Source organism: Melozone crissalis, unplaced genomic scaffold (genome assembly GCF_028551555.1).
Source record: "Melozone crissalis strain CALT ecotype California unplaced genomic scaffold, PUWL_Pcris_2 ptg000014l_1, whole genome shotgun sequence".
Classification (NCBI taxonomy): Eukaryota; Metazoa; Chordata; class Aves; order Passeriformes; family Passerellidae; genus Melozone; species Melozone crissalis.
The window spans coordinates 1,913,339-1,934,443 of record NW_026535792.1 but is presented as its reverse complement, the minus strand read 5'-3'; the positions used below and the strand labels follow the sequence as shown (position 1 = coordinate 1,934,443).

The 21,105-nt window shown below is 43.7% G+C and overlaps 1 protein-coding gene across 1 annotated transcript in view; it reads left to right on the top strand.

Annotated features, from left to right (window-relative positions):
* Positions 1-21,105, top strand: part of MAP2K1 (mitogen-activated protein kinase kinase 1) — a 32,078-nt gene that overhangs the window by 6,280 nt on the left and 4,693 nt on the right. Inside the window, exons 2-7 of the mRNA XM_054272698.1 lie at positions 6,443-6,653; positions 8,617-8,763; positions 12,357-12,434; positions 12,935-12,986; positions 18,333-18,457; positions 20,535-20,742. Coding sequence (XP_054128673.1) covers positions 6,443-6,653; positions 8,617-8,763; positions 12,357-12,434; positions 12,935-12,986; positions 18,333-18,457; positions 20,535-20,742 — 821 coding nt within the window. The remainder of the gene's footprint in view (positions 1-6,442; positions 6,654-8,616; positions 8,764-12,356; positions 12,435-12,934; positions 12,987-18,332; positions 18,458-20,534; positions 20,743-21,105) is intronic.

The following is a 21,105-nucleotide window of genomic DNA, read 5'->3' as shown; positions in this document are numbered from 1 at the left end:
TTTCACTGTAAACAGGAGAAACATTCTGAAATTAACTGAGGAAGGAATTTTTTATGAGGTCTGATAAACCTTTCCATCTCACCTTTAGGTAGTTTGTTCCCTTTCAGTTACTGAGTTCTAAATTTTCCAGTAAAAAAGCTCCTCCCCCTTTTTGCCTGTGTTACCTTTTTTACAGCTGCATTTGTTCTCCCACCATTGCCCTGGGGGTTGCCTGGGCTGTGGCAAGTGTGCAAATTCCACTGCCAAAACACAGGAATGTCTCTTGGAGGCAGAAATGTTAGCTGGCAAAGCTGAATTTTTGGGGAATCGTGTTCTTTCTTCCAAAGACTTGTTAATTTTTCATTTTTTATTTTTTTGAGGAAGCAGTGGATTTCTTTTTCTAATCGCTTTTGTCCCTAGAAATTAGTAATCAGATGATTCCTGCCTTGGTACGTGCTCAGTATTACTCAGACAAAGTCGTGGTTACACTCTGGAACAGGAGTGCAGGGGCACACCTGGGCAGGGCTCATTCAGAGCTCAGCATCTCTTGGCAAACACCTGTGGAGGAGCCTTTGTCACCCTGAGTCCTGCCTGGGCAGGAGGAGGGTGGATTCCAGCAGAACTCCTCCCTGCTGGCACCTCAGGATGGGATTTCCACCTGGATCCTGCCTCATCCATCAAGCGCAGGTCATAACAGGGGATGCACAAAAAGCAGATTATTTCCCTCTGCATCCTGAGCACCAGGATGGAGGTATTCCAACAGTGTGGGATTCTTTGGATGAACAAGAATCTTCTTTAAAGCCTCCTTATGGGTTTTTATAAGAAACCCTTGAAAGCTCCTGGCAGCTCTTCCCCCTTTCTTGCAGGGTTTTGTACAACTCAGCATTGTTCTGTGCTTTTCCAGAACTTTTTTCAGTGTGGTGGGAAGATGAGTCAGCAGATTGCAGAACACATTCTTTTTGGAAAAAAATGTTCTCTTTGGATATAGATATGTGAATATTTCTGTATGTATTGGTACACTTGATTAATATATTAGGTAAAAGTTATTAATTTCTTTTGCTAAATGGCCGTGCTGACAAAGGTTCAGTGTTATGCAATCCATCCGTCTAAAATACAGGCAAACCCTCCATCCTGGCCTTCTCAGCATCCCAGTTTTGGGGTTTTTGTTCTGTTTTCGGGCAGTTTCTGGCAGTTTCTTTCCCTGCTGTGGTCTCTGTGCTCTCCATGGAGTTTGTCCTGCTCTGCTCTGGGCTCAGCCCTGCACAGAGGAGCCTCAGTTCTAACCCTGGCCTAATTCAGGGGCCTTGAAAGCTGATCCTGTAACTTCATCTTTTTTATTATTGTAGTGGCTCTCGAAGGCTGTGTGGCTGCCACACGGGAGAGTTGGGAAGATACAGTTACTGTAACTATTGCATGTGTTATCCTTTGGTTTTGTCATTATATTTAACTCCTAATTCAGAGACATAAAACAATGGGAATGCAGGCCTTGGGTAAATATATGTGTCAGCTGATCATCAGAATTTATAATTCTGTGTGTCCTCTGTGTTGTGCTTTAAATAGCCAATCAATAAGTTCATTTTTCTGTCCATAAGGAACTTTTAATTGCCCTGTGGCTCCTTTATCCTGATAATGTTTGCTTTTGGCTGGGAAAAATCATGCACAGACATGAAAGGGAGATGGAGAGCTTGGATTTCTGGAGGTTTGGCTGTAGAATTTCTTAACTTGAGTTTACAGAGTTGATTTAGGGCAAGTTCTGAATGCAGTGGTACAGTAATACCATTTGGACAGAGCAGTGCTTTTCTAATGGTTTTGTTTTGCATGCCTTTTACTAAGAGTACAAGGGAATTTTTTTTAAGATCCTCTAACACATTGCAAGGATTGGAAACCAACGAGGGTTGAAAACCAGTGTATTTTTCCAAAGCAGACTCATTGCATTTATAGGGAATTTGGGATTTTTTTTTGAGTTGATGCTCTGACTGTAAGTTTTGTGAGGCTGCACTGGAGTTAACCCAGACAGACACCTGTGCTCTAAGCTGGAGGACTTCTGGAATTACATTTATCTTCCATGTTATTCTGTGAACTGCTCTTTGCTAAAGGAAAAGTTTAATAAGAGTTTGTCTTGTTGCCCGGGTTTGGCAGAGTCACACAACATAGTAGTCTGTCTTCTCAAAACCACAGAATGCCTTCATGTTCCTAACACTTAATTTCAGCTCCCTGATTGAGGTTGTTCATGGAAATTATGTAGTGAACTGCCTACTTTCTTCTCCAAATTGACAGTTGTGTGGGCTTGGGGAAAGCATTAATGTCACTGTTCTGGAAAACAACCCCCAAGCTTTGTATCCTCATGCGACAGGAGATCTGAAAGTGAAAGTACTTCTTGATGCTTTCACTCATGCTAATTGTTCTGCTTGCAGCACTGATAGTGGTGCCTTTGAACAGATATTTGACAAATTGCTGGTAAAGGCTCTCAGATTTTTTTCCTTTTTCCCCTGCCACTTTTTTCTTCTCTCTCTGAAGCAGACTTTGGAGTTGAGTTTTGCTGTAGCCTTTAGGGTTGAGTGTATGATTAACTTAGCGCTAACATTGAATTAAAAAAGAAAAAAAGCTCCCAGGGATTTGGAGTACTAATATTAATTAAGGACTTATTTTCTGTTTTTTGTTATGCCATGATGTGCTAGCAGCCTACAAGCAGCATTTCTGTTCCTGTTACTGCCTCCAGGAGAGCAGGTGTGTTCTGAAATGCTCATGCATCTCCTCCAGGAGTGTTTTCCTCAGAGCTGAGGTGGAGCTGAGAGCCTCCCCTTGCCTTCTGAGCATCTCTGGGTGCTCCCACTGCACAGTGTGTGGCTCCTCCCTGCCCAGCCTGCAGCTGAAACACAGGTTTGGTTCTTGCTGCTTTCTTTTCCAGCTTGGGAGGTCACAGAAGTGCCACGGGGGGATGCTGCACTGGCAGAGCACTCCCTTGAGCACAGAAAGGAAGAGGCAATGGGAGTTAATAGGAAAGAGCCTCCCTGACCAAATGTGGGTGCAGAGAATTCCTCCTCTAGGGCACCTGGTACCTCATGCTGCCCTTGGGAGAGAGGAAGAAGCAACCTGCTTTCCTTGCCCTGAGTGTGTATTTTTTGAAAGTTTCAATTTAGTGAGGCAGGGAGAGATCTCACAGTAACTGAGAGGACACAGCCCTGAGTGCAGGGTGTTGTGTGCTGTCTGTGCAGGGTGTTCATCCTCCTGAATGAGCAGGGAGGTGTTTGCTGCTGCTGTTCTGTGGGATTCCTCTGTTTCCCTACCAAATGGAGGAAGCAGCTCTGACCTCCCCGTGGCTTCCTCCCAAGGATCACCCTGGGAGAGCTGGATGCCATCCCTGGTGCAGTTTGGAGTGTGCTTGGCTCCCAGACTGCCAGCAATAAATGAAATGATCACCTATTGCCTCGGAGCAGCGCTTGGCACCGTGGAGCCCTGAGCTGCTTTGATGATTTCCTGCTTTGATGGATCCCTGGCAAAGCCATGGTGCCTTGACAGTGAAAAACACAGCTCCAGGACTGCAGCAGGTAATGGGGATGAATTTTAATGGGAATCTTTGTCTCTGAATAAAAGTTTTATACAAGATTAAGTGACTCCCAGTCCTCTTTCTGGAGGCAGACACTTGCACAGTAGCATGTTGCTATTTTAGCTGCCAAAGTTCCTGAACATTTTTGTGGTGCCTGGTGATGAACTGTATTCCCTCTTCTGCATTCTGGATGTGCTGGTTTCATTCAGTGTGTGAAACTTCCTGTGTAATGATTTACTTTTCCACCTGTTTCCCTGTGCTTTGGAACTCTCTGTGATGCTTTTACCTGGGGAGGGCCCAGGTGACAGTCCCAGGTACCAGTCAGGGGAGTGTTCTTGCTGTAGTTGGAGTTAAAAACTGAAACTTCCAAAGTCCTGCCTCATGGAAACACTCTGAGGAGGTCACACCACCAATTTAGATGACAAAAATGCACCTTGTATTTACCTGTCTGCATTTTAAATTGATCAATGTTCAGTCCTTCGAGCAAAGAAGCAGAATGAAAAAAATCACTTGTTTCCTGATGCCTGACATTCAGTTATTATAGTTCTGTTCTTCTCATAAAGCTGACTGGAGATGTTGGTGGTTACACTCTGAACAGTGATTCTGACAATGCATTTGCTGGGTTCATACTTTTCTGATTAATTCACTTTACAGTTAGAGAATTGGTCCTGAAAATCTGAGAAATTCATTATTCATCACTGCAAGTAATGAAATGAGAGCTTAGAACATTCTGATTTTACTGGTGGCCACACCCGGTGGGGAAACCTGAGGTGCTGAAATTCATGAAATCAACACTTCCCCATCTGGGAGAGCCTTTGGAACCTCTCGACTTGTATTCAAGCAGGGACCCCAGCAATAAGTCATAATTTCGAGCAAGGAAATGTCTCTTTTAAGTGAATGCCACTTAATTTAGATTTGAAGTTAATTTAGATTGAAGCAGGCAACTTATTAAAAAAATAGCCTTATGCAGACAAACATTAGACTAAATAGATGTGATAAGTGCTATCCTAGCAAGTATTTTTGTTCCTAAGGCATCAGCAGGGCAGTTGTTTGTTCCCTCACACCAGCAGTCTGTCTGCTCCAAGTCATGTGCTCAAGCATCTCTGTGCTGTCTCCAAAGCCAAAACCCCTTCTGCCTGAGAGAAAAACTGAATAGTTGTTTTCTTCAAAGCACAGCAAGGAAAGCCTTGGTGCATCCTGTTTCTGTGTCTCTAGTTGGGTTTTTTTTTTTTTAAATTTCAAACGGACAACCCTGCCTTATTCAGTAATCCTTAAAATGACAGCGAGTTTCTTCTCAAAACCTGTAAATTATAATGGAGATTTGAGTTCTGTCTTCTCACAACAGTAATTTTCCAGGGTAAAACATGGAGTTTGTGTCCAGCATTTATTGTTTTGGAGTTTATTGCAGGAAAGTGAGGGGGGCTTGACTTTGCCTCAGCTTTTCTCCTGTGCTCATGGTGTAAGAAAAGCTGGTTCAGGTGTGTTCTAGGAAAGACACACCTCACTTTGACTCCAGCCTGGAATTTGTTTGCTTCACTGGGCACATTTGAAGGGGAAAAATATAATCCAGGGATTAATCATTCAGTTATGCATTTCTGGATTTCAAAAATGTGTTTCTTTCTTAATGATTCCTCTTTAAAACAGGGGCAGTAAAACAGATTAACTTGGATGTTTGTGTAAGCCACGTTTATCTAGCTGGGGGATTTTTCAGTGGGGATACTCCAGGATTATTGGTGTGTGATTATACAGGTATAAAATGTGGTATGAGGACAGAAGTGATGTTTCTCTTTAAAATATAGCATAAAATAATTTTGTTTAGTGCAGATACTTGATTTTTAAGGTAGGATAGAGACAGTCATGCACCCTCTCAGCTGACCAGCTCCTCACTGGCTGTGAGGATGTCCCTGTGTACAACAGATTTTCAGAGTGAACATTTTATGAAGTGGTGAATAGAAATAGTTTTGATCATTGGTGAAATTTAATTTTTTTCTAAAGGAAAGTAGTTCCGTTCTTCATACTTCTGAAGAAATAAATTCTCTTCCTCAAATTCTTCATCCTAGCAACACTGGATTCCCTGGGAACATTGCATAAATTTGGTGAAGCAAAACAGGTTCTTGCTGTTAAATATTTACTCTTGCAGCAACTTATTGTTGCAGTTGGAAGCAGAGAATTTTACAGGAGCCTTTAAGTTGTGATATTGGAATGAAGCATTTCCATAGGAACTGAAGTTGTTAAAATGTTCCTGGAACACTGAACTTGTGTCTGTAGTCCCAAACTTAACTCCTGCATAAAGTTTTGGTTTTGTGTTGCTTAAAAACATGAATCCTCATGTTAAATGAGGTTTCCAGCAGATATGTCCTTAAACAAAATTAAAATAAGCTTTAAACCTTTGGGGCCAAAGACTTTCACATTCCCAGTGACTTTGTTTTGGGTGTGTTTGGCTGGGCTTGATGACTTCTTACTGATAACTAAATTAGAAACTTCTGAATGAATTGTTGGTTATACAGTGCTGTGGAAATCAGTCAATAAAACATTTAGGCAAACTCAGGAGGAAATTACAACACAACCTTGAAAACACACAACTAAAAATAGCGTGGAGTGCCGTGATTCAGGAGCTCTCTCTGAGCAGAAGTGCAGAGTCATGAAGCCACTCCTGGAGCTGGTGAAACTCAGCATGCCTGGCTTGGGGCAGGACCTCAGGGATGGGGAAGGTGGGGATCTTGTGTTTGTCATTGTTTTATCTGGGATAAAATAATAAAGCACAGTTTACTTAAATCAGAGGTGCAGCAACACATCTGACATCTCACAGGGGTGACTGTGCAGGTTGTGCAGGTGCAGAAATGGAGTGATTTCACTCTGAGCTCTGTTCCCTCATCCCTCACAGCTCTGCTCAGTCCTGCCCTTGTCTCCCTGCAGGACAAACCTGGAGGCCCTGCAGAAGAAGCTGGAGGAGCTGGAGCTGGATGAGCAGCAGCGGAAGCGCCTGGAGGCGTTCCTCACCCAGAAACAGAAGGTTGGGGAGCTGAAGGATGATGACTTTGAGAAGATCAGTGAGCTGGGAGCAGGCAATGGTGGTGTGGTCTTCAAGGTGTCTCACAAACCCTCCGGCCTCATAATGGCAAGAAAGGTGAGGGGGGCAGAAAGAACAGCCTGGGGATGGTGTTTATAGGGGATGTTGTCTCTGAAATACAGGGAGTTTATTTAGAGAAATAATTGGTGGTGACACACAGAAATCACTATTTAATGCCAGCTCTCAGAGAAGGGGATGTGTTTCCATCAGCAGGAAATGTAGCACTTCCTCATCCTACATGAGCATCCCAGTTTTTCAGTAGTGTCACACGTGTTAGCAATGAAAGGATTGGCATTTGTTCCTCCTTTTCCTCTCTCACTCAGGAGCAGGAGGCCTAAAAAATTACTGGAAATTATCAATTAGACAAAAGTGGCAATATTCTGTATTCTGGGCAGTAAATTTAGAGGAATGGAAAAGGTATCACCTGTCTGAAGAGCTTCCTTCACAGGCCCACAGCAGAAAGAAGCTCTGGATGAGACTGGAGAAGAAGAGAATTCAAAAAAATGGGAATGAGAGAATGCATTGGAGTTCAGTGACATCTCCTGTTCTGTAGCTCCATCCTGGGATGCAGTTTCTGGGCAGGAAGGGATTTTTCCTTCTCTGAGAGTATTTTTCATGCTTTACAACCTGGAGCAGTTGTGACCTAGTTTGCAAGAGAACTGAGATTTCTTTTTTTTGTGACTGAAATAGCTTGATGTTTTAATTCTCATTTAGTTTACATGAGGAGCTTTCACTTCCTGTCGATATCCCTGGGAAGAGAACACTCATCCCAGGTCCCATTGTTTTACTACACTGGGAACTTCCCTTTTTTTGATTGAGAAGTTGAAGACTTCTTTAAAAGACAGTATAAAAATAATTTTATTTTTAAGATGTTTCTTTTTAAGTAGGGGACAGCGTGATGTTCAGCAAAACTAAAGGAAAATGTGTGTGTGCTAAGGATAAACTATGCTGAGTGAGAACACTGGCAGTTTGGGGAGAAACAAAGGAAAATGCCCAGTTCTGAGATGTGAGAATTACAAAATGCACAAGTCACTGAGGTTTTCTTGAACTGAATCAATTTAATTGATTTTTGTTTTTTCACCTGCTGTGGGTTTAACAGGAAATTTTACTCCAGTTCATTAATATTTGATGCAACTGAGATGTTTGCTGAATTGTGATTTTTCTTCCATTTATTAACCAAAATTTCATTTCCATAATTCTCTCTCCATAATCTTTCCTTTCTCATAGGGAACACATTGTATTGTATGGGATAAACAGTCTGGTATGGAAAAGGTACTGGGGAGTTTTTAATGGGGCTTCAGCTCATTCCTTCCACTAATGCTTTACAAACACCTGGACAGGCATTTTTCAGCAGCTGCCTCTGAGTCAGTGCATCTTTGACACATTTCCCTAAGGAAATGTGCTGCAACAAAAAGTTTCTGCTGGGGAAGTATTTTGTGGATGGAATTCCTGCCTTTTCCTGGGTGCAGTGTTGTCGTGTTTTCCCTTGGCCACTAGTGTTGGATTTTTCCCTTTTCTGACCCACAGATGGGGCAACTGAGAGGTGTTTTAAAAACTTTTATTACATTTTCAGTCTCATGTGAGGGGTGAGACAATACAGATGTTATAATTCACAGCATCACAATCAGAAGCCAACTATTTCTTAATTACAATACAATATTATAATTATTTCTTAATTACAATACATTGTATAGGTTTCTTAACCTATCAGTTTTTACATGTAAATGACATACATCAGTTTGCATACAAATACATACTATTTGAACCTTCTGTCAAGCTTTAAGAATTCTCTGCAAATCCATTTCCTACACACTAGGAAAGCAAGGATGAATTGTTTTACAGGTAAATTGTAACACAATTCAGGTTGGAAAGGACCTCTGGAGGTCATGAGGTGCTCAGAGCAGAGTCAGCTCTGAGATCAGGACACCTCAGGGCCTGCCAGGTGTTGAAAACCTCTCTGAAAGGCACAAATCACTCCTGAAGAGTGGATTTGGTTTTATTGAGTGGGTTTCTTTTGCAGTTAATCCACCTGGAGATCAAGCCAGCCATCCGCAACCAGATCATCCGGGAGCTGCAGGTGCTGCACGAGTGCAACTCCCCCTACATCGTGGGCTTCTATGGAGCCTTCTACAGTGATGGGGAGATCTCCATCTGCATGGAGCACATGGTGAGTGCCAGCAATGGGTTATCACTGATGGGGAGATCTCCATCTGCATGGAGCACATGGTGAGTGCCAGCAGTACGTTATCACTGATGGGAGATCTCTGGTGCCTTGAGAAGGCTGAGCTGGAACAGACTGGACAGAGTTCCAGAACAAAGCAGGGATTTATTGACAGGATCTCCTCCATGGATCCACCTTGGGCAGCACCACAGCCCAGCCAGGGCTGCACCCAGGATGAACCAAAATGGCCCCAAAATGCACGAGGGGCACGGGCTCTGTCCCTGGGATCAGCTCTGCTCCATTTGCACCTTGCAGTTCATTGTCCCATTGCAGCTTTAGCCCAGGCAGTCCCACCCTGCTTGTTTTTCTCTCTGCAGCCCACGGGGTTTGTGCTCCTGGGCTGAGATTTGGGTCATTTGTGCTTGGTGCCCAGCTGGAGCAGGAATTGTTTTGTGTCCCTGTTCTGTGCACACAGCTCACCATCCCTGAATGTGAAGCCCAGACTCACACACTGAAGCAGCACAGAATGTGAAAAATATAAAAGCTGAAAGCTGAGGTATCATCTTCATCTGCATGGAGCACATGGTGGGTGCTCAGAAAATTTATTTCCTGGGAGTTTTCCCCTGGGGTTATTCCCTGAGTCTTCCTGCAGACCCTCAGTGCCACCAGCACTGCTGTTACCCAGGTTCTCTGCTCCTCTCAAGATGTGGTTTGGATTTACTCTGCAAATCAGAGGTTGAGTCTGATAGATGTTTTATCCCCTTCTCCAGTGTCTGCCCTGCACAAATGTAGCTTCCCAATTGCTTCTTTTTTATCCTTTTGTTGTATTTAAAAATATTTACCCAGTCCTGCTACTTAAACACTTGTTCTGACTGGGGTTCAGCTTTGTTTTTTCTGCAGAATGAACCAGATCACTGATACTGCAGCTGTGCAGATTCTATTTTTTCCCTTTTTTTATATAAATCCATATTTTGTCCCTTTTTTAAATGTTACAGGAAATGCAAACATGAACAATAGTGAGCAAGCCCAGAGGGATCTTACACAACTTTTTTAATGCCAAAAAAATATTTTTCACCGTGTTTCATTTTAATACAAAGTACACATTCTTCTCGACATCTGTTTGCCTTTCTGCAGCCATATGGACTCAAAACATGAAAAGTAAATTTTCTGTAATTAAGGGACAGTCGAATTTGTTGCCTCACTTGGTGGAGGTTTTTAACAACACAGAGCACAATACAGCCAAAGACCTCTTTATTTTTCCCCCTGAAAGGAGCTGTTTCTTTGGAGAGAAGCTGTATTTTTTCTGGAAAGTGCATGTGATTGTTGCACTGCTTCTGTGGTCCCTCAGAATTTGGAGAAGGAATCGATGGTTGCTTAGGAACAAGTGCTCACCATGCAGGCTCCAGCTTGTGGGAGCCCAGGGGAAGCTGTGCACCCCCAAAATCCCAATTCCTGCTGGGAAGGGCAAATCCAGCTCTCAACATTGAAAAGAAGAGTGAAAAATAGGAAAAATTGTGGTGAAAAACTGTCTGGGCATTGCTGGAGGATATGTTAAATGTCACAGATGTGCTCAGCTGCAGTTGCTGAAGGAGCCTGTGTGTTGCCACATTCCAGAGGAGAAATAAAAGGCCTAAACAGCCTCAATTTATTTGTCAATGAGAAAATCACCAGCAGCAATCAGGGTTTGTAGGTTCCTAAGCAGGGAATAATATATCTGACAGGGAATATTATGTCTGACAGCAAACATTTTCAATTTAAAGAAAGACAGGGTGAAATCTGGTGATTTCAGAAAGACAGTGCTGAATCTGGTGCAAGCCAGACTGGATACAACATTTTACACATAGAACAGCTGATCAATAAGTTATGAAATCAAAAGAGAGGTGGATTATCATAGTCTTAATTTATATTATTATAATGCTATTATATTATCATTATTATACTATTATTATAATCTTAATTTATTATTATAGTCTTAATTTAGCATTAAGCTTCATGCAGATCATTGGTAGAACTTTTTGGTCTCCTTTTGGATAAAAGATTGGATGAAAATCTCCACTGTGGTCCTTTTTTTTTCAGTTGTTACCACTCAGAAATCTTATTTTTAGCAGTGGGTTACAAAACCTAAGTAGGATTACGAACAAAAAGTTGGAGGTGGAACGGGCATGGAACTTGAGTGTTTGATATTTTTAGGTACCTAAATTCAAGATCAATGCCTAACTTTGCTCAGCAGCAGGTATTTAACAGGGTTGGAGGCAGCTCCTGCAAGACACTGAAGGCTGCAGCCAAGACGAGGCAGCTGAATTGTGTTCAGCCTTGTCCAGGATCAGAGCTGCTCCTCAGGGAAGGGGAAAAAGGCATTTTCTGTAACAAAATCATGGTTAATATACCAGTGTCTCAGCAGAGACAGCTGTCCAGAAATTCAGACTGCTTTAACAAGAGATTTCTAGAGACATTTTTTTTTGCTGGTGTATTTTTAATCAAGTGTGGTGTATGTGGGTGTGTTTTTTACAAAGTTACGTGATCAGATAAGTATTTATATACTTCCCTTCTCATAAGAGTTGTAGATTTTAGTCCTCAAATAATAAACCTTTGTGTTCCAGGTTTTTTTTGCTTTCACCATGTGTAAGTGTTGATGGGAACTTCCAAAGGGGAGGTTAAGGCAGAAGGCAATTCATTACTCCAGTTAGATCTTTATGGCAAGTATTGGGAGTTATCCAGTGCTGATCCAGACAACAGGATATGGTTTTAAATTGGAAAAATAACTTTTCAATTTCTCCTTTGGTTGTATGTTCTGTGCTCCAGAGAATCCAGACCTTATGCACAAGTCTATTGTTGAATCAGTTGCTAAAAATAAACAGCATTTTTCCCAGTTTTCCTTTTGAACAGCTCTTAGCAACAGTGGGATATATTTGCCTTTGCTGGGGGTGTGTGTGCATGCAGGCGGTTTATTTAATTTAATAAACAAGGCCATGGCTTACCAGGGAACCTTCAAACCATTTTCTCCCTGTTTTGGTTCTTTCTGTGCCAAACCATCCTTGGAAGAGTCGCCCTGGAGCTGCAGGAGGGACAGAGGCAGCTCCTGCTGGCCAGGACCAGACTGGGACAGGGATCTGGGCTCTCTCATCATCCTGGCGTCTCTTCCAGCAGGATGAGTTTTCAGCCCCATAATCAGGATCAATAAAATTTTTTCTTTCTGTCTTTGGAGGAGGAGGAGGATTGTGGTGGATGGATGTGACAAGAAAAAAATGCATTGGGCTGAAAATTACAGAAACCTGTGAAATCCTTCCTGCTTGCTTGTCACTGTTTGTGGACAGTGCTGCCTTAAGGAGATCCAAACCAGGGAAGAGCATTGTGTGCAGTGTTTATTTAAGTGGATGTTGTTAGTGGCTAAATGTTTATTTAAAATAAACACAAACCTGACTGATTCCTCCTGAGGAGTGATTTATTTGTTTCAGATTTGCACCACAACAACGTTAAAGCAAACATAAAGAGCAACTTGTGGGTTTTTTTAAACAAATTAAGGCTTCAGTTTACAGCCCTGCTTAAAGTATTTCAGAGCAATTTGATTCAAGTTTGACTGTTGAAATATTTCTTGTTAGGATGGTGGCTCCTTGGATCAAGTGCTGAAAAAGGCTGGGAGGATTCCAGAGCAGATCCTGGGCAAAGTCAGCATTGCGGTGAGTGGGCAGGGATGGCACCTCTGGGGTGGCACTGCCACATCCAGGGGAGGAGGGAACATTCCCAGGGTTTTCAGTGTGCTTTTTCATTTTCCAGTTTCCCTTTGTACGTGGTAGCTGTGGGCACTGGGATGAGTAACACATTCTGGGCTGTGTGCTTGGAGTTGCTGCTTTTGGATCAGTTGATGCTTCTGGATGAGAGCTGAATTAACACTTCCTCATTTTGCAGTATTACCTTTTCCTCTGCATTCTGCAGCAGGAATCTGTACAGAGCTCTCTGCATACAGAGCTCTCTGTACACAGAGCTCCCAGGAAGGGGTTGGGTTTGTTTTAATTTTTCTAGTCTGAGCTGTAGGGACAAATGAAAACTCAGTGTTGATTGGCAGTGATTACATTTTGGGGTTTGTGTTCAGCTGCATGCATTTGGAATTCTTGTGCAGACAAAGCATTCAACTCTCTCTTCTGCTTCCTAAATTAATTTCTTTTTCTTTTGTCTCTAGGTAATAAAAGGACTCACATATCTGAGAGAAAAGCATAAAATAATGCACAGAGGTGAGATAAAAGTTTGTGTTGTAACTTTCCTAGAGTATAATTTTAATTTCATTAAAATGCCTCTTTTTTTCTATGCTTGGTTCTTTGTGGTTCCATATGACTTTGGTTCAAAGGGCTTTTCTTGGGCAGTGTAAGGCAAACTTTTTGTTTTAAATCCAAATCTCTTCCCATGACTATCAGGTGTCTTCAACTTTTGTCTTCCTGCAGCTTATCTGGGTTTGTAATCCATGCTTGAACTGCTGTTCTTGCATTTTATGTGCACACAGAGCTTGTCTGTGTTTGAGACTGACTGCAGTGAAAACCTCTGAGCTAAATTTCATTTGGCTGTTCAATAGTCATTGCCATGAAAACTTTTAAAAGAAAGTAACTTCTTTCCCATGTGTCTTACATTCACATGCTGTTTATTGAGAGCTATCATGCAGAACTGCATCCTTTGCATACTTTAAAACAATTAAAAACCATGGTGAAGCTGTGTAGAATGGGAGTGTTGCTTCTCCTGGGTCTTTATTTACTTTAGAATAAATGTATGAAATTATTTTCTGCTTTTAGTTGCCTTTTTTAAAATCCAGCTCCTCCATTACTCTGTTGGATGTTCCATTAAAGAAGAATAACTCCTGGTACAGTAATAAATCCCTTTTTGTGCTGTGAAGGTGGAGCTGGGGCAGTGCTGGTGCCCTGTGTGCAGCCCACAGCAGCTGCTGGGCAGCCTTGGACCACAGGAGAATATTCAGATGATAAAATATCTGCAGCAGACAATAATACATGTCTGAATTTACATTTGTTGCCCAGACCAAAGAGAGGAATCAGCAGTCCCAGCTTGCACAAGCTGTTGTAGGATCACCTTACACATGAAGTTGTGTTTATCACACATTCCTGCTTTGTGGGGTTTTTTTAAACAAATATAGCTCTCTTGTGGAGCAGGGAGGTTGGAGGGAAACTCTAAACATTTCTGGTGACAGTTTCAAAGCCATTTGTCTGTGTTCAGAGCATAAGGACTCGAGGGAAAGAGATCACCTTATTTTAGGGCACCCTGGTGGAGTTCCTGCTGCATCTTGTCCTCAAGTCAGCCACACCAGTGGGTTGTTACTATCTTGGTTGCTTGGGGTTTTTTTTAGGTTGATCTTGCTCAGCTGAGACAGCAGTTTTTATTTATTTATTTTCAGTTTTACCATCTGTAAATCTGATAAATCCAAAGTGAAGCCCTCCCGATCTGGTTTAAGTGCAGCTTAACCTCACGGTGTTTGCTAGGTCAGAGATTGCACTGCAGGTTCATGGAGCAGCACAAATCAGAAATTCCTCTTTGCCTTGCTTCCAGCTGTACTGGCTTGAGGGTGCCCTGCAGTGCCCAGCTCCATGTCCACGTGGTGGGTTTTGTTTTCCAGCCCAGTTTCTCTCCTGCGTGCTCTGACAGCAGCAGCAATTGCTGACCTTGTGCCCTCCTTGCAGAGGCTGCTCTGTGGTCACATCACATCTGTGCTGTCTGATAAAGGGGGAGCCAGAATGACATTCTGGGGGTTGATCATGGCCAGTGCTGGCAGCTCAGAGGGGAATCAGTGAGAGCAGTGAGTGCTTCTCCCTTCTCTGGACAGCCAGAGCCAAACTTGCAGCTTCTGCCCTCGGTGCTGTCCGTGGGTCTGTCTGTGCCACTGACCTTGTGCATTCTTTGTGCTCCCCTTGTGAAGGCTGGAGTGCAGGTGAAAAACTGCTTCTGCTCTGCCTTGGATCCCAGCTGAGATAAACAGTGCTGCTAAAAGCACTTTTCCTGTAACTGTGTCAGCATTATTTTATACACAGCTCTAATAATTGGAGATTTCTGTGCTTTGCTTTCTCTCCTGCTCTGACAAGGTGAGAACAGCATCTCACATGGGCTGTTTGTTTTCACTCATCCATCCCTGGGGAAAATGTGTGCACTTGGCGGGCTTGTTTTCAGCAGGATTTATTGGAGTTATGCTGTGGGGAGAGTGGGTGACTTAAAAATGAAGAGACATCGCTGTTAAACATGAGAACATAGCAACAAAGGGCCAAAAAATCTGTTCTTAAATCTAAAGACAGCCGGGCTTGTGAGAACTCATTTGCAGGGAGGAATTTATTCCACTGGTGTGTTTTATTAGTTGTGTGGCCATATCAGCAAGTTTGGAATATTTAACCCAAACTGCTTCCATGCCCAGCTGTGTCCTGGACTGGGGAAAAGTGTTCATTTGTCATTCCTGGGAGCTCAAGGGAGAAGGTTTGGGGCTTAGTAGAGCAGGAATGGAAAATACAGCTCTTTTCTAGAGAGAGTACAGTTATTTTCTAGAGGAGACTACAGTTATTTTCTAGAGGAGAGCACAGTTATTTTCTAGAGGAGGTTTTTTCCTAGAGGAGAACACAGGTCTTTTCTAGAGGAGAGTACAGTTCTTTTCTAGAGGAGAATACAGTTCTTTTCTAGAGGAGAATACAGTTATTTTCTATAAGGTTTGCCCATGTGGGGCATTGTGCTTTGTGCTCTGGTCCTCTCTGAGCAGACAGGAATGAAATCACAAAACCTCTGGAAGTTCAACTGGTGGGATCCAAGGCACAGGACAGGAGGGGATGAGGAGCACAACTCTGCTGGATATTTTAATAATCCCTTCTGCTCTGTTAAGTAAAGATATCTGTGGTGCTGTCTGGGGTTGAATCCTCTCTGGAAGGTCTCTCCTTGCTGCTGTGGAAGGTTTGTAAGATTTTGAACCCAGCTGGAGGCAGCAGCTCAGGGCAGTGTCACTGCTCTGTTCCAGGGCTGCAGTTCCAGAAGATTCTTGTGAGATCCTGCCTTGGCAAATGGGAACTGGTTGGAAGGTCCCAAAAATGTGCTGCAGGACACATCTCTGCTCTGTGCCTGCTCTGTATCTGGTACTGAGTGAATTCTGGCTGAAGGGGTTATGACAACCCCAGGGCCACCTTTCAGAGTGAGCCTGTGGGGCAAAGCAGAGGAAGGAACCTCTCACAGAGATTATCAGACATTCTGGAAACTTCTCTGTGTTACCAGCTCCCTTTGCAGTGCCATAAATCCATCCCCCTGGCAAAGGACTTCTCTGGAATTCTCTTCCTGGCTTGTCTGGGATGGTATATAAAATATCCTCCACTTTCTTTAAAGCTGAAGTGCTTACTTAACACATTTTGTGTTCCTTTTGTCTGCTCCTTGCAAGTTCCAGCATACATTTTGCAGGATGCCTTGGCATTCCTGTTCCTCTGGCAATACAAATCTCTGGTTTCCAGAGAAACTGCTCAAGTGCTCAGAGGCTCTGGAGTGAAAATAGAATAGGTGCTACATTTAGAGGGGTGGAAATGCAGCAGCCTTCCAAACATCACACTGATCACATGGGGTGCCTTGTGTGGAAAATGAAAATACTCCAGGGAGGAGAAGCTTTGTGCAGAAATGCAGAGAGGAGATGGGGCTGTGCTGCTCTGAGAGCTGCAGGGTGGCATTGCCTCCTGCAGAAACACTGAGGGGAGAGGGGAAACCTTCAGGAGACCAGGGGGAGTCTGAGACTTCAGCATGCCCATAAAGAGAATTGTTTGGCACTGGCCGTGCAATGGTAATGATTTTGTCTTTGCCATTTAATTATGAAGAATCAATGAACTCCAGAGATGAAAGTGAGAATTTACATCTTTGTTTTGAGTTTGTAGCTGTGCATTGGTGAGCAGCACAAACCTGGCTGTGGCTCAGGCTCTGCTGGGCTCCCAGTGTGTTTTGCAAACAGCTTTTTCCACCTTGCTTTTGCCCAGAGCTGTGGGTGCAGATTCCTGTGCAGCTGGAGATCTCTAATCTCTGCCTGGGCCCTGGGCTGGGTTGTTTTTAGCTCCTGCTGGAGTTTCAGGCTGGTAGGTCGAGCTCCAGCCTGGATCCAGCCTTTCCACAGTGAAGGATGTGGTGAGGTCTCGGCAGGCAGAGCTTGCAGGAGGTGCAGCTCCGTGCCCAGCAGGCCAGATCCTCCCCCAGGGCTGGGGAATTGAAAGCAGCACACACAAAATACCTGCCTGCATTTTCCATCCACAAATCAGGGCAGGAAACTGTGCCTGGACATTTCACTTGCCTGGAAAGGGACAAAAACATGGAGCCACAGTTTCCCCAAGCAGATAATTATCCAAACTTGGTGTTACTCCTCAAAAGGAGCTGGGAGGGGCAGCTGGAATTGTTTTATTTTCCTCCCCCCATGGATCTTGCTCAGTGAGGCCAAACCTCCTGCACGGAGATCTTTGTCACCTCAGTGTCCTCCTCCCAGGCACATCCCAGCCAAAGGGCAGCTCCTGGGATGGATCTGTGCTTAAAAGTGAAAAGCACATGAAAATGTGACAGCCTGTAGAGTTCTGGGTCTGCTCTGAAGTGAAATCATGATTCTCTTTCTTCAAAACAATTTCCCAGTTCCCTTTTTGCTGCAGCATCACTCTGCCAGTGTGGGCTTATTCTGCCAGTTGGTTGCTTATTTTGATGATGGGTTGGAAATGACCAGCTAAGCAGTGAGATACAGTGAAAAACCTCCTTGCAGCTATAAAGAAACACTAAACACTTGTTCCCTGTACCTTTGCATTCACAAAGAGCTGTTATTAGTTGCTAAGCTACCAGTGACCCTTATTAAATTTCCATTTAGGAACAGTGATGAATTCAAAATCATGAGGGGGTTCTGTCACAGGAAAAAAAACAACCTCCAATTATTTTAAATACACTTTTTCAATAATAGGAGAATAATTTTTTCAGAGCTTTAAAAAAAACCAAAAAAACAAAACCAAAAAAAACCAAATCTAAACCAACAAACAAACCCAAGACCACCACCCCAAAAAACCCCAACAAACCCAAACCCAGAAAAGAGGATCCCACTGCAGGGAGTGTTTGGCCATAGGATGATTTATGCCTATGTAGATATGGAGGAATGACAGTGAGGCTGCTGTAATTCATTGACCTTTGTAAAATAAATCTGTAGGGTCTCTTTATTGATCATTTCCAGGCACAGCATCATCCTTCAGGAGGAGTTACACTGTTGTACACTTATTTATCTCAAAGGAGACCATTCATCTGCAAGGAGGATGTGGATGCCCAAACCTAATACTTAAAAGCCAGGAAATAGGGTGCAATCAAATAGTGTGAAATCAAAAAGCTGACAACCTTTTCTGCATATGTAACTTTGAATATTTATTTTTATTTATCTGTGGTGAAATAGAGAGTCTGTGAGGTGGAGCTGGGAGGGACCCGAATCTCTGATTATTGCCAGAGGAGGGCCAGAATTGTGTCACAGAAGGGAAGCAAAGGGAGGCACATGAGAATTCTCACCTTGCATTGTCAGATTTCCTGTTTTATCTCCTAAATCATCCATTTTTTTTTTTCCCCAGATGTTAAACCATCCAATATTTTGGTAAACTCTAGAGGTGAAATCAAGCTTTGTGACTTTGGTGTCAGTGGGCAGCTGATAGATTCCATGGCAAACTCCTTTGTTGGCACACGCTCCTACATGTCTGTAAGTACAGATCTAAATCCACATTACACAGCTCTGAGTTTGTTAGGCTTGAGTTGTCCCAGTTCTGGTGATCAAACAAGAACCAACTGTTGCTGTTCCTGGTTCAGCTCCTCCTGCATTCCAGGAACATTCTGGTGTCACATCAGATTGTGTGTGTGAGGGAAGAGCTGTTGCAGGAAAAGCCAAAACCTTGGAGTATTTATAGTCCTGCAGAAGAGCTGGGGCTGTGTCTGCTCTGCAGAACCCAGCCAGTTGTTGCCTTTGGGGGTTGTCTCTCAGAAAAGCCCAGTTTATTTTGTTTTCCTTGGGTTCTCTCATCCAGCATTTGCTGGACTGGCTCTGCAGGCAAAGCGCAGCCACAGGAGAGATCCTGGCAGAGGGCAGGGAGTTAATGTGGGGCTGTCCCAGGCTGTTCTGTGTTTCTGGGCATGAGGAACACCCTGGAAGCTCTTTGCAGAGGAGCTCTCTGTGTGATTGCAGCCCCAGCTCGTGGCAGTAGCAGCTCTCTCATTCTCACACCCTTTGCAGCACACCACGAGCTGCTGCTCCTGTTCCCAGCTCTGGCTGGAGGGTTGGAGCTGTGTGGGCTTGGGCTTACAGAAAAAAGCTTTAATGCTGGCTCTGTTCAGCAGGAGCCCTGCACTGTCTCTGTGTCATTTCTCTTGGTGACACACCTGAAACCAGGCTGGGGTGAAGTTCTCACCTCTGGGGGCTGCTGCTAATGAACAAAACCAAACCCACAGCTCAGCTCAGCCATGCTCCTGCCTTGCCCTGGCTCCTCAGGAGCAGGGATGAGAGCCAAGTGCTCTCTGCCTTCAGTTTCCTTCAGTTTGTTCTTTTTACAGGCTGAGGGTTTTACCTGGGGGGTTTCACTTTGCTCTCTGGCATCACAGACCAAGCCACGAGGGGGATTTTGTCCTGGTGGTGTCTGAGGGATCTTCTCTTGCAGTAGCTCCTTTGGCACACATCTATACACACAAAACCATACAGAATTATTACATGCAAACATCCCTTTTTACCACAGGGAGGTGTGGAAAAACAACACTGTTTAACTTGAACAGATTTCTAGATTTTAATGTTATTTATATTTATATTTATATAACAAGTGCTCTCTCTGTTTCCTGCTCTTTCTCATCCACCCACCTTCCTTTACACTTACATTGTATGAAAATCTTGGGATTTGGACATCTCTATTGCTGTCCAGCAGTTGTGTAGTTTGTCCAGGTGGTTTTGGAGCTGACTGAGGGGAGACACTGGAGAAAACTCAAATATCATCTCAGTAAATGCTACAAAACAAAGTAAACAAAACTATCACCCCCTTATGGCAGAAGGAAGAGGCTTTACTGCATTCTCACCTTCTCTGAGAGGGAGTTTCAAATTGCATATGTATTTTTCCAATATGTGCATGATATCAGAAGAATCTGTACCATTTTGGTAAAATATGATCTTGATTTTAAAAAGAATACAGAAAAGTGAATGTTTTCTTTGAGAACTTTTAGTAAAAATGGATTAAAGGGTGAAGTACATCAATGTATTAATAATTTCAGGAACCATATTCAGCACTGAACACAAACTGACAAAGCAGGTGCAGAAATGAAGCAAAAGGAGTTGGTGCAGCACTCGTGTGCTGGTTTGGCAGCAGCAGGATGTGGAAACACTGCTCAGAACTGAGGATCTGTGAAGCAGTGGGACTGCAATAGTCAGATACACTTCTGATCATCATTCAACTGGCCAAAAAATCCCATACCTAAATATCTTAACAATCTGTGAATCTCCTAAAGACAATACAAAACAGGTTTTGCCTGCAGAGCCTTGTGTTAGAGTTCCATTAGATGTGTGCCAAAGAAATCAAACAGCACGTAAGAGAGTAATTCCTGAAGTCTCACACTTGTTTGCAGTGCTGGAAAGTTTGGGGAACTCCAGGAAAATACCAAGAAGTCCAAAATTACCATTGGAGCATGCTGTGCTAATGAGTTGGGGTTCCATGCTTTGATTGATGCAGGTTATTGCAGAATGTCATTTTTTGGTACCTCCTTGTCACAGAGCTGCCTCCCCTCCCCTCCCCTGTGTTTTGCAGCCCGAGAGGCTGCAGGGCACTCACTACTCGGTGCAGTCTGACATCTGGAGCATGGGGCTGTCCCTGGTGGAGATGGCCATTGGCAGGTACCCCATTCCCCCTCCTGACTCCAAGGAGCTGGAGCTGATGTTTGGCTGCCCCGTGGAGGGGGATTCTCCAGTCACAGAGACCTCGCCCCGGCAAAGAGCGCCCGGCCGGCCCATGAGCTGTGAGTCACAACCTCACCCTGATCTCCTGACAGCTTCAAGGTGCTGTTAACTCATCCTGGGCTGCACAGGGGGGATTTGAACTTCTACAAATCAGGGGTGTGTTGGGCACCTGGCTCAGCTTCACTGTGAGGAGCCTGTGGGAGCAGAGCACCAGAGACCTTTTGGTGGTGGCTCTTGTGAGCAGCCCCAGCACTGAGATTTGGAACCCTGGCTGTGAGAATTTCAGATTTCTGTGCTGCCAGGCACTGACCCACAAGAGAAAACTGCATTGACCTGGGGCCCTGGAGAAGGCTTCCAAAATGGAATGATAGAGCTGGGATTGTGGGCGTGCAGTTTGGATAGAAATGTGTAATATCACATAG